General features: G+C 43.6%; 1 protein-coding gene across 1 annotated transcript in view; it reads right to left on the reverse strand.

The window, feature by feature from the left end:
• The window catches only part of LOC115134974 (potassium voltage-gated channel subfamily H member 1-like), an 87602-nt gene that overhangs the window by 61364 nt on the left and 13378 nt on the right, over positions 1–12860 (reverse strand). The window contains exon 8 of the mRNA XM_065023098.1: positions 1501–1658. Within this exon, the coding sequence (XP_064879170.1) occupies positions 1501–1658 (158 nt within the window). The remainder of the gene's footprint in view (positions 1–1500; positions 1659–12860) is intronic.

The raw sequence follows: 12860 nt of genomic DNA on the forward strand, positions 1-12860 counted from the left end.
TATAGTCAGTCAAGATAAAAAGATATTCAGCCACTCTTGGTAGAACAATGGACGTTTGCTTTAAAAAATGTATCCTTTATTGTTAAAGCCTAGTTAGACAACCAACCAGGTGATACCGGTTAGGTTGAGAAGAGAAAGAACCATGTTAGGGGTAGGAGTTAGGTTTAGGGGTTATGGTTAAGGGGTAGGGGCTAGGTTTATGTTTAGGGGTAGGGGTTAGGTTTAAGGGGGATGGGAAGGGATAGGTTTATGTTTAGGGGTTAGGTTTAGGGGTAGGAGTTAGGGTTACGGGAAGGGATAGGTTTATGTTTAGGGGTTAGGTTTAGGGGTAGGAGTTAGGGTTACTGGAAGGGATAGGTTTATGTTTAGGGGTTAGGTTTAGGGGTAGGAGTTAGGGTTACGGGAAGGGATAGGTTTATGTTTAGGGGTTAGGTTTAGGGGTAGGAGTTAGGGTTACTGGAAGGGATAGGTTTATGTTTAGGGCTTAGGTTTAGGGGTAGGAGTTAGGGTTACTGGAAGGGATAGGTTTATGTTTAGGGGTAGGGGTTAGGTTTAGTGTTAGTGTTAGGGTTAAGGGTACCTCTACAACACAGGTCAGAGGTTGGTTCACTTTGCTTAGGGGATTAAGAAAATAATGCATGTCAATGCTGGTGAGAAACAGAAACGCACTTCTCCACATGACATTGTCAACACCACAGAGCATGGCGCTTTTTAAAGGCGCTGTTTCTCAACCCTGTTACTCATTGACTCCCAAGTCCTTTTGTTTTGTATTTGTGTTCTAATCCACCGCTAGGACATCTGATTCAACTTGAACACTAATCCACAACTAATCTTCTAGATTAATTAAATTAGGTGTGGTAGAACAAAAGCATGCCACAGCTGGGGATCAGAGGGGGATGGATTAAGAAACACTGAAGAAATATGCAATTAACAAATACAGTAGTCAGATTGTTTTGACTCCTGTGATCATATATCAAAATATGATAAAAGTTCATTTTGAAGGGTACCAACATAATGGCTTTCTATCACATGAATAACTCCTATAACAGGTTTTGCCAACCCTCTCCTTGGGGACCACCAGACGGTTTACATCTTTGTTGTCTAATCGTCAAGGCTTGACTAGTTCAAATCAGGTGTGCCAGTTTAGGGCTACCGCAAATATCTGCAACATCTGGTGGTCCTGGATGAGAGGGTTGTAAAGTACTGTCATGACACATTAAAGGCAGACTCAGCGATATGACGTAGATGCACAATGTAAACAGCATAGTGGGACAATTTCCTCAAATAAGACCGATGAAGCAGGAGCTTAAACTTCTCCTCTGTTTTGTCCCGTACCTACCATGTTGTAACAGCGTGAAGTGAACCTGTGCACATGCTCAGATACTTGATTGTGACTGTGTGAGAGCAAAGTCTTGCATGTCGCTATTGTAATGCTGCTCGTGACAACACCATTTCACTGAAATCTACTTTTAATATACAGTAAATCAGTCAGAACAGTACCAGATGCAGGCCAGCCAGTGGGCAGCCAGGCCAAAGACACACACCAACAGGACGAGGACGGCGGCTCCATACTCAATGTAGTGGTCCAGTTTACGAGCTACCCTGCCCAAGCGCAGCAGCCGGACCACCTTCAGAGAACTGAACAGACTGCTGATCCCCTGAGAGAGAGAGAAAGAGAGAGAGAGAGATTTAAATAATGTCTCAGTTCTATGGAAACAGTAGGGTTGTCCTGTATTTTAAGAGCCATTACTTCAGGTGCAAACAAATACCAGGATTAACACAACTGCATCATATTTTTACCCAAACCAACTCAGTGAGTTTGATAATGAAAGGCCTACTTGAGTGACAGCTCGATGGTTCCAGTTCTTCACGTTCCACAAATAAACACAGGTAGAGGGACCATGCAAACAGAATGAAACAGGGGGACGAAGAAGAAAAGAAAGAAAGTAGTGAGCATGATCAAAACCGAAAAGAAGATCAAATTAAAAAAACTAAACATATACAAATTATTAGGTAAATCACATTAATGTAAAAAGGATCATGTGATAGAAAATACAAAAGGTTGCGACACTAAACCTAATCTCTGTTAGACTTGATTTTTATTACGAATGTGGTTTATTCAGCATGGTGGAATGCGACGAACATGTTACCTAGTAACAATTTCAGTTGACCAATTTCAATGCACATCCCAAAATATTACTGTGAAGCTGCAAATAAACTCATCAAAAAAAGAAACGTCCCTTTTTCAGGACCCTGTCTTTCAAAGAATATTCGTAAAAATCCAAATAACTTCACAGATCTTGGTGGTCGAAGTCACAAATTGAATACCGAATTTTTCTGGGTACATGCATTTACATTCAATATGCAAGATGTGAGTGCAAGATATATCTTAGACGCAAGGGTATAGTACATAATGAATTGCATGGCAATTCCGCCTACAGTTTGGTGATCAGAGTGGAATGGTATAATAACCTTGGGGGTTAAAAGACAAACAGCTCAAAGGCAGTGAGACAATTATTCTTCTGTCTCAAGATTATGTAGTCATCCTGATTTCCGTATACATGCATCATTGCAGACGTTGGCTGAAATGAAACTGATGCAACTTTCAGTTGAACAATGAGAGCAGAGAAACATCTGCTACTATGGGTACAGCTTGAGCCAGTTCAAGGTCGGATTGTCACGAGTTGAGGCCTCTACTGTGTGATCTGGGGCCCAGAGAACGATGGAGAGACCATTTTAAGCTATATGTGTGAAATTATGCAGGTCACTCATGATATGATTGCAAGCAAAGATATGTAATATGTAAGCATCTGAATGGAGTTGTCCTCCGTTCTCAATAACTCCTTTGATTGATTAGGCTCCACCCTATACGATCTCAACTCTACCCCGCCCCCAGATTACTGTGGCTTTTTAGCTGCAAACTGAAAAAACGGTCTATTACATGTACTAGGAATAGCAAAGTCAACATTTCCACGTGATTATTTGTAGTGGCAGTTTAGACTCGAAACAGACACGTTCGCCATAGACTGCTGTCACGCCCTTAGAGATCCTTTTTATGTCTCTATTTTGGTTTGGTCAAGGCGTGAGTTGGGGTGGGCATTCTATTTTTGTTCTATGTTTTCTATTTCTGTGTGTTTGGCCAGATGTGGGTCTCAGAGGCAGCTGTCTATCGTTGTCTCTAATTGAGAACCATACTTAGGTAGCCTTTTCCCACCTGTGTTTTGTGGGTAGTTGTTTTCTGTTTTTGTGTCTGCACCAGACAGGACTGTTTCGGTCGTGCTCGTTGTTGAATGTTGAATTGAATGTGTTAGCTAACTTTCAAACTAAACATATCTTAGTAATGCTGTACTTATCCCTTGTAGGTATAAAGCATGTTGAGGCCTTTATAATGTTATAACTTTATGCCTAAAATAAGCCTCACAAATCTTTTATCAAGCCTACTGTATGTAGATGCTTCACAAATCCTTTATCAAGCCTACTGTATGTAGATGCTTCACAAATCCTTTATCAAGCCTACTGTATGTAGATGCTTCACAAATCCTTTATCAAGCCTACTGTATGTAGATGCTTCACAAATCCTTTATCAAGCCTACTGTATGTAGATGCTTCACAAATCCTTTATCAAGCCTACTGTATGTAGATGCTTCACAAATCCTTTATCAAGCCTACTGTATGTAGATGCTTCACAAATCCTTTATCAAGCAGATTTAAACTCATCAAAAAAAGAAACGTCTTCTCACTGTCAACTGTTTTTTCAGCAAATTAACAAGATTCAACAACAGACATAAACTGAACAAGTTCCACAGACATGTGACTAACAGAATAGAATAATGTGTCCCTGAACAAAGGGGGTGTCAAAAGTAAAAGTGAGTATCTGGTGTGGCCACCAGCTGCATTAAGTACTGCAGTGCATCTCATCCTCATGGATTGCACCAGATTTGCCCGTTCTTGCTGTGAGATGTTACCCCACTCTTCGACCAAGGTACCTGCAAGTTCCCGGACATTTCTGGGGGGAATGGCCCTAGCCCTCACCCTCCGGTCCAACAGGTCCCAGACGTGCTCAATGAGATTGAGATCTGGGCTCTTCGCTGGCCATGGCAGAACACTGACATTCCTGTCTTGCAGGAAATCACACACAGAGCGAGCAGTATGGCTGGTGGTATTGTCATGCTTGAGGGTCATGTCAGGATGAGCACCACATGAGGGAGGATGTCTTCCCTGTAACGCACAGTGTTGAGATTGCCTGCAATGACAACAAGCTCAGTCCGATGATGCTGTGACACACCACCACAGACCATGACGGACCCTCCACCTCCAAATCAATCCCGCTTCAGAGTACAGGCCTCAGTGTACATGAATCTGACCATCACCCCTGGTGAGACAAAACCACGACTCGTCAGTGAAGAGCACTTTTTGCCAGTCCTGTCTGGTCCAGCGACGGTGGGTTTGTGCCCATAGGCGGCGTTGTTGCCGGTGATGTCTGGTGAGGACCTGCCTTACAACAGGCCTACAAGCCCTCAGTCCAGCCTCTCTCAGCCTATTGTGGACAGTCTGAACACTGATGGAGGGATTGTGCATTCCTGGTGTAACTCGGGCAGTTGCTGTTGCCATCCTGTACGTGTCCCGCAGGTGTGATGTTCGGATGTACCGATCCTGCGCAGCTGTTGTTACACATCTGCAGTTCTCATGCCTCCTTGCAACATGCCTAAGGCACATTCATGCAGATGAGCAGGGACCCTGGGCATCTTTCTTGGTGTTTTTCAGAGTCGGTACAAAGGCCTCTTTAGTGTCCTAAGTTTCCTTAACTGACCTTAATTGCCTACCCTCTGTAAGCTGTTAGTGTCTTAACGACCGTTCCACAGGTGCATGTTCATTAATTGTTTATGGTTCATTGAACAAGCATGGGAAACAGTTTAAACCCTTTATAAAGAAGATCTGTGAAGTTATTTGGATTTTTACGATTTTTCTTTGAAAGACAGGGTCCTGAAAAAGGGACGTTTATTGTTTTGCTGAGTTTAGCTGATTCACGTGAGCAAATGTACAACCAAAAGTACTAAAATTACTTGATGATCAAGCCCTTTAATGACATTAGGCCACATGAATCCCCAGTCATACAGAAATGTATATGTTGTTTTCCCTGTCCATAGCAGCTGGCTGGACAGAGCCTGGTTTTCCCTGTCCATAGCAGCTGGCTGGACAGAGCCTGGTTTTCCCTGTCCATAGCAGCTGGCTGGACAGAGTCCATAGCAGCTGGCTGGACAGAGCCTGGTTTTCCCTGTCCATAGCAGCTGGCTGGACAGAGCCTTGTTTTCCCTGTCCATAGCAGCTGGCTGGACAGAGCCTTGTTTTCCCTGTCCATAGCAGCTGGCTGGACAGAGCCTTGTTTTCCCTGTCCATAGCAGCTGGCTGGACAGAGCTTGGTTTTCCCTGTCCATAGCAGCTGGCTGGACAGAGCTTGGTTTTCCCTGTCCATAGCAGCTGGCTGGACAAAGTCTGGTTTTCCCTGTCCATAGCAGCTGGCTGGACAGAGCCTGGTTTTCCCTGTCCATAGCAGCTGGCTGGACAGAGCCTTGTTTTCCCTGTCCATAGCAGCTGGCTGGACAGAGCCTGGTTTTCCCTGTCCATAGCAGCTGGCTGGACAGAGTCTGGTTTTCCCTGTTCATAGCAGCTGGCTGGACAGAGCCTCGTTTTCCCTGTCCATAGCAACTGGCAGGACAGAGCCTCGTCAGGCTGACAGTGAATGTCCTGGTGTCTGTCAGCATTAACCGTGGCGCGAGTTGAGAAGCTGAAAGACTAGAGGCCGACAAAGTGCTGTACCTGCATATACAATAGACTTGGTGCCTCTCACAGTCCTGTTAGCATCAGCCTGTTAAGCACCACTGCAGCACTTTATACTACCGACACAGCCAAGTCCTTCATCCACCAACAACTCACAAAGGGACACATCAGGACGCTACCACAGATGTAGGCACAAACGGAGGCATGCACACACACAGTACTGGCTCCTAACTTGAGTCTAGTTTGGTTTGTCTAAATGACAACTGAAGGTAGCAACCGTTTGTAGCCCTTGGCCACATGTTAACACATTCCACGAGGGCTGAGTGTCTGGGGTTTTTCACTCCTCCCTTGTACTTGATTGATGCATGAAGGTCACTAATTAGTAAGGAACTACCCTCACCTGGTTGTCTACGTCTTAATTAAAAGGAAAAACCAAAAACCTGCAGACAGTCGGCCCTCTGGAGAATGAGTTTGACACCCCTGCCCTGGGCCTATAGGGGCAACAGTGTGCGTGTGTGTGTGTGTGTGTGAGAGAGAGAACAGTGTGCACATTGTGCAGTGCATGCTAATAATGAAGGTGACCTGGGTAATCAATAGGCCTGGTAGTGTATCATTATCCATCTGTAAATCTGTTGACACCGAAACCCTGCATGGTACAATGAGCCAGAGATGCATTAAACGTTATAATTCAAACTAAAAAGGTGCTTAAATGGCATTTACGTGCATTGACCCTCTATTACACCCTGTGCTTTCACATATCCAGTAGCGTCAGGGGCCATATTCACTAAGGAAGTGAATGTTATTAATAAACGTTATAATAAAAGGCTTGCATGGAGAAAATCGGACCTCTAAAATGACAATGGATGGCCTGCTCTATAAGCAGTGAATACCTCCAGGGCTGTATTTACTAAGCGTGTCAGAATAGGAATGTAAATCTATCAAGGATATAGTTCCACCTGTCCATATAATCATTCATTCATTCTGATCTAAAAGGCAAACCTGTTCCTATATTTATAGATTTTTTTATTTAACCTTTTTTTAACTATACCAGCACTCCTACTCTGAGACTCTGAATACGGACTCAGATCTGTCACGAGAAATAGCTTGAGATCAGAATGGACCTGAACAATATTTAAAGACTTCAAAGAAACACCAATATCATGTTTTATTCAATGTTACTATCCATTAGATAGACTTGGCACTGTTTTTAACAATAATTGGCTGTGGGATTGATTGTGAGAAACTTTAGAGGTGCCGATTTGGCTTAAATTGGGGGAAGGGAAATGGAGTGTATTGATTGTAGAGGGACTTATTGCATCTTAAATGACTCCGGGTTACGGTTCAGCTTCCTGTTTGGTCAGAGCTCCATTTGACCAATTACTATTAATGTTAGACCTCTCTCACACACACACATCTGAAATGTACTCTTTGTATATGTGTAGGCCTATGTACATATTCCTCTGCATAGCCAATCACACATTGGTTGGTAAATGTTCATACATACGTAGATCCAGTCCTGCAGCTGCACTAGTTCTATGGCTGTAGCTGTGCTGGCTAGCAGGGGCTTTGCTAACATTCTAGTTCTATGGCTACACTTTGAAGGCTTTGAAGGCGCTAATTCTAGTTCTATGGCTGTAGCTGTGCTACACGGCTGCTAATTCTAGTTCTATGGCAGCGTTGCTAACACTACGGCTACACTTTGAAGGCTACGCTAATTCTAGTTCCATGGCTGTAGCTGTGCGGCTGGCTAGCGGCGCTGCTAACACTACGGCTACACTTTGAAGGCTACGCTAATTCTAGTTCTATGGCTGTAGCTGTGCGGCTGGCTAGCTGTGCTAACGCTATGGTACAGCAGCTATCCCCTCCACCAGAGATCTCATTTACATGACGACAGGAGAAATCCCGAATCCCTTGACATATAATTAAAGCAGACGTCAAACCAGGCGGACAAGTTATTTTTAGAAGAAAGAAAATCTATAGAAAAGGGGAGATAGAGACAGAAAAGACAAAGATAATTTTTTTGTTTTGTCTCTTTGCATCTCTCTCCTTGCACGTTGAGAAACTAACAATGCATTTTAGTGAGACGGCAGTCTCCAAACCAAATGCTGTACTGATGGCTAGGGGTAGAATTCACATGTAAAACACAAAGAATTAGGCTAGCAGACTCTTCTCCCAACTCCATTTTATGAGATCTTCTTCACAAGCAGGGTTAGGGAGCAACATATTACATTTAATCCGTTACATGTAAGAGATTACAAAAAAACGGCAACTGTAATCCGTTACCAGCAAAAAATTTGTAAATCAGATTACAGACACTTGAAAAACTAGATGATTACTTTGAGGATTACTTTTAAATTCAGAAAGGATGTTTGAAAAAAAGATCTTTGACACTTTCTGTTTTCTCAATGACATTCAAATCAGAATTGAAAAAGTTTTTTTCCACCTGAGTGAGTCTGACCACAAATCAGAGACCACTATGACGACACACCAAATGGGTTTGATGGATCTAGGGAACAGGCTTTTGTAGGCTACAGTCCAAGCTATGTCTTCCAATGGAGCGACTGCTGTCGGCATCCAAAGATCATCCAACTTGAATAAACGCTTGGCGTTAAGGATGACAGTAGTGGTGTCGTCTACGGCGATATGGATATCATGTATTATTGATATCTACAAAGCACATTGATGTGAATCACACTGCTGCCCTCACATTTAGCTATTTGCGCCTGACGGATTGTGGTTGTTGTGGATGGCTTGTTCACAAATCGAAATGTATATTTGAACCCAATAATGGTTCAAATCAAGAAGTTTAAGCTGCATATTAATCATTGTTTTTGAAACCAGTGGACACCCAGAAAAAAATGCCTATTGCAACAGCTGTGAATCCCAGTCTATAGAATCCCAGTCTATATCCCAGCCTATAGAATAAAAGTAGGGCTTTTATTACTCAATCTAATTCATGCTGATAAAAAAAATACATCCATAGACCTAATGCTCAAACTCACACTTTTGCTTGCCCCTTTTTAAGTCTATCTGTAGTTCCTACATCCGTTTTAGGATTTATAAATTATATAATATATATATCATTTAATCATATTATTATTATATGTAGTAGAAAGTGATGGGTTAGAAGAAGCCTACATAACCAACCCATAAAGTAAAATTGAACATCCATATACGGCCAGCTATGTAAACTTTAACATTGATTTATCCTGCAATAGATGTCGTTCAATTGGTAACATACATTGTCTTCTTATAATACCTCTTAAGGGGAAAACAATCTAAAAGTATGTAAAAGTATGTAATCAGTATGTAATCAGAATGTAATCAGATTACGTTACTGAGTTTGGGTAATCCAAAAGTGATATTACTGCTTACAATTTTGACAGGTAACTAGGAACAGGTTACATTAAAAAAGTAACCTACCCTACCCTGTTCACAAGGTAATAATGGAGGGGACAATATGGCTAATTACCCTCACAGTGACCTCGATCTGTTTCCCAACCCTTCCCCTGAAGAGAAAAATGTATGTCAGCCAGCTCATTTCAAAAGGAAAAGAGAGTGACAGACAGGGTATACATAACTGGTATCGTAGTGTCTGTCAGACTGTGTGGATGTGACGACTAATGAGGAATTCTATTTTGGTATGCAGATATTTTGCCACTAATCATTTGGACCAATCACGATTCACAGGTGTTCATATCTTTCACATTTTTTAAATGGGAGGGGAGACATTTGGCCCATAGACTTGCCCGTAACTTGCAACCAGAGAGGAGGGATGCTACTGCTCTGTTTCCACTCTTCCTTCTAGGAAGTTTTATAACACGTCTTCGCACAGAACTAAATCGAGCATCTGACGCAATTATGCAAGGTTTTTGTTCTAGGTTTTTGAGATTAGGAACTCAGAAATGTCTGTTACTCATACCCAAGACACTCTGGGACTTACAATATATCGGCGTCATCTCCAATTATTCATCTAAGGTTGGTGTCAATTCTATTTCAAGTCAGAAAAAAAAATGAAAAGTTCAATTCCCATTTGCCTCATTCAAAAGCAATATCAGTTCACTTCATGAATTGACTAAATTCAAATGGAACCCAACCCTGTGCCTCAGACATGTTTACCTTGACTTACAGATCTGAAACAGGTGTTTCCAAATCTATCGATACCATCATCACCATGTGGTGTGTGAATACTGACACACTACAGAATTATCTGGTAAGGAGACTGACCCTAAGTAACCAAAAATGACATAGCACTTCATAGATTTAAAATGACAGCAATAATACACTGAGGGTACAAAGCATTAGGAACACCTTCCTAATATTGAGCTGCCCTCCCTTTTGCCCTCAGAACAGCCTCAATTTGTCAGGGCGTGGACGCTACAAGGTGTCGAAACCATTCCACAGGGATGCTGGCCCATGTTGACTCCAATGCTTCCCACAGATGTGTCAAGTTGGCTGGATGTCCTTTGGGTGGTGGACCATTCTTGACACACACAGGAAACTGTTGAGTGTGAAAACTCAGCAGTGTTGCAGTTCAGTGATTGACACAAATCTGTGCGCCTGGCACCTACTACCATACCCCTTTCAAAGTCACTTAAATATTTTGTCTTGCTCATTCACCCTCTGAATGGCACATGTACACAATTCATGTCTCAATTGTCTCAAGGCTTAAAAATCCTTCTTTAACCTGTCTCCTCCCCTTCATCTACACAGATTGAAGAGGATTTAACAAGTGACATCAATAAGGGATCATAGCTTTCACCTGGTCAGTCTGTCATAGAAAGAGCATGTAACGTTTTGTCAACTCTGCGTATATTTCCTATTACTGCAGCAGTCAGTCATAATCCCCCTTAATTAAGGAAAAAACATGCATTTGTGAAGTGTTCCAAAAACACATGTTTAATGTGATCAGATAATCGTATATGAAGTTCATTTGATAACATCTGACAACATATAAACAACATATGATAACATGGAACTACACATGTGAAAACATGATCACATGTAAAGTGTTCCAAAAACACAAGTCATGTGATTTTCCACAAGTGAAATCATGTGGTTTTTCTGCAAGGGATTTGCCTGTGACTCAATGATTTAACACTCATGGATAAATGGGTTTAATTTCATCATTTAATAATGCGTGAGGAGGGTAGGAGGGACGGGGCTAATATGTTTCTCTTTGGAGGATATTTTCTTTCTATTCAAAGAGAATCCTCCCTTTCCTTGCATCCCCTTCTTATCTCTTGGTGAGCAGCTTCTTGTCGTAAAGGTGGAGACTCAGAGAACCGTAAAAACCAGAGGGGTCTTTGTTTACTGTGACGCGCACACACACACACACACACACACACACACGCACACAGAAGACGGAGTCATATATTAGAACCAACAACCCACCCTTATAACTGAATATGGCTGCCATAAAACAAATAAATGCCGGCAGGTTTGTGGCCATTCAAATGGAGCCTGACTTCCAGTAATATAAACTGGTCAACAGGTTGAACTCATATCTAGACACACACATCTAGTAAAATAAGCCAATATAACAGGCGGCGCTCTGGGTAGTCAGGAAAAGACTGAGAAAAGGCGGTGTTGGGTTTCTGGAGGGGTAAGGATTAGGACATCAGATTATCAGGATTAGGACAGTAGGTGCCGTCATTAGCCAAACATAACTTAAATGGTCAGACAGGAAAAGAAACGCTCTGACATTTCAATAATTTAATGGCTGGTTCAAATGGCTCACTGGGCTTAGACTACTAGGTCATGGTGCTAGCAGGGGTAACACCAGGGCTGTGGGGTAAAGCATGGTGCTAGCAGGGGCAACACCAGGGATGTGGGGTAAAGCATGGTGCTAGCAGGGGTAACACCAGGGATGTGGGGTAAAGCATGGTGCTAGCAGGGGCAACACCAGGGATGTGGGGTAAAGCATGGTGCTAGCAGGGGCAACACCAGGGATGTGGGGTAAAGCATGGTGCTAGCAGGGGCAACACCAGGGATGTGGGGTAAAGCATGGTGCTAGCAGGGGTAACACCAGGGATGTGGGGTAAAGCATGGTGCTAGCAGGGGCAACACCAGGGATGTGGGGTAAAGCATGGTGCTAGCAGGGGAAACACCAGGGAGGGATGGTGCAGGGGCAACACCAGGGGGGTAAAGCATGGTGCTAGCAGGGGTAACACCAGGGATGTGGGGTAAAGCATGGTGCTAGCAGGGGCAACACCAGGGATGTGGGGTAAAGCATGGTGCTAGCAGGGGCAACACCAGGGATGTGGGGTAAAGCATGGTGCTAGCAGGGGCAACACCAGGGATGTGGGGTAAAGCATGGTGTTGGCAGGGGCAACACCAGGGATGTGGGGTAAAGCATGGTGTTGGCAGGGGCAACACCAGGGATGTGGTGTTTAAAGCATGGTGTTGGCAGGGGTAACACCAGGGATGTGGGGTAAAGCATGGTGCTAGCAGGGGCAACACCAGGGATGTGGGGTAAAGCATGGTGTTGGCAGGGGCAACACCAGGGATGTGGGGTAAAGCATGGTGTTGGCAGGGGTAACACCAGGGATGTGGGGTAAAGCATGGTGTTGGCAGGGGTAACACCAGGGATGTGGGGTAAAGCATGGTGTTGGCAGGGGCAACACCAGGGATGTGGGGTAAAGCATGGTGTTGGCAGGGGTAACACCAGGGATGTGGGGTAAAGCATGGTGTTGGCAGGGGTAACACCAGGGATGTGGGGTAAAGCATGGTGTTGGCAGGGGTAACACCAGGGATGTGGGGTAAAGCATGGTGTTGGCAGGGGCAACACCAGGGATGTGGGGTAAAGCATGGTGTTGGCAGGGGCAACACCAGGGATGTGTGTTAAAGCATGGTGTTGGCAGGGGCAACACCAGGGATGTGGGGTAAAGCATGGTGTTGGCAGGGGCAACACCAGGGATGTGGGGTAAAAGCTATAAAATGCTAAATTACCAATATATTGTCAGACTGACCTCGTCCAAATTTTAGAACACATTGATGAGTTCATATAGCAGGCAGGAGAGCAGGTCGATGACGAACACCCACCACACACACACACACACACACACACACACACACACACA

This window comes from Oncorhynchus nerka, linkage group LG10, assembly GCF_034236695.1.
Source record: "Oncorhynchus nerka isolate Pitt River linkage group LG10, Oner_Uvic_2.0, whole genome shotgun sequence".
NCBI classification, from domain to species: domain Eukaryota; kingdom Metazoa; phylum Chordata; class Actinopteri; order Salmoniformes; family Salmonidae; genus Oncorhynchus; species Oncorhynchus nerka.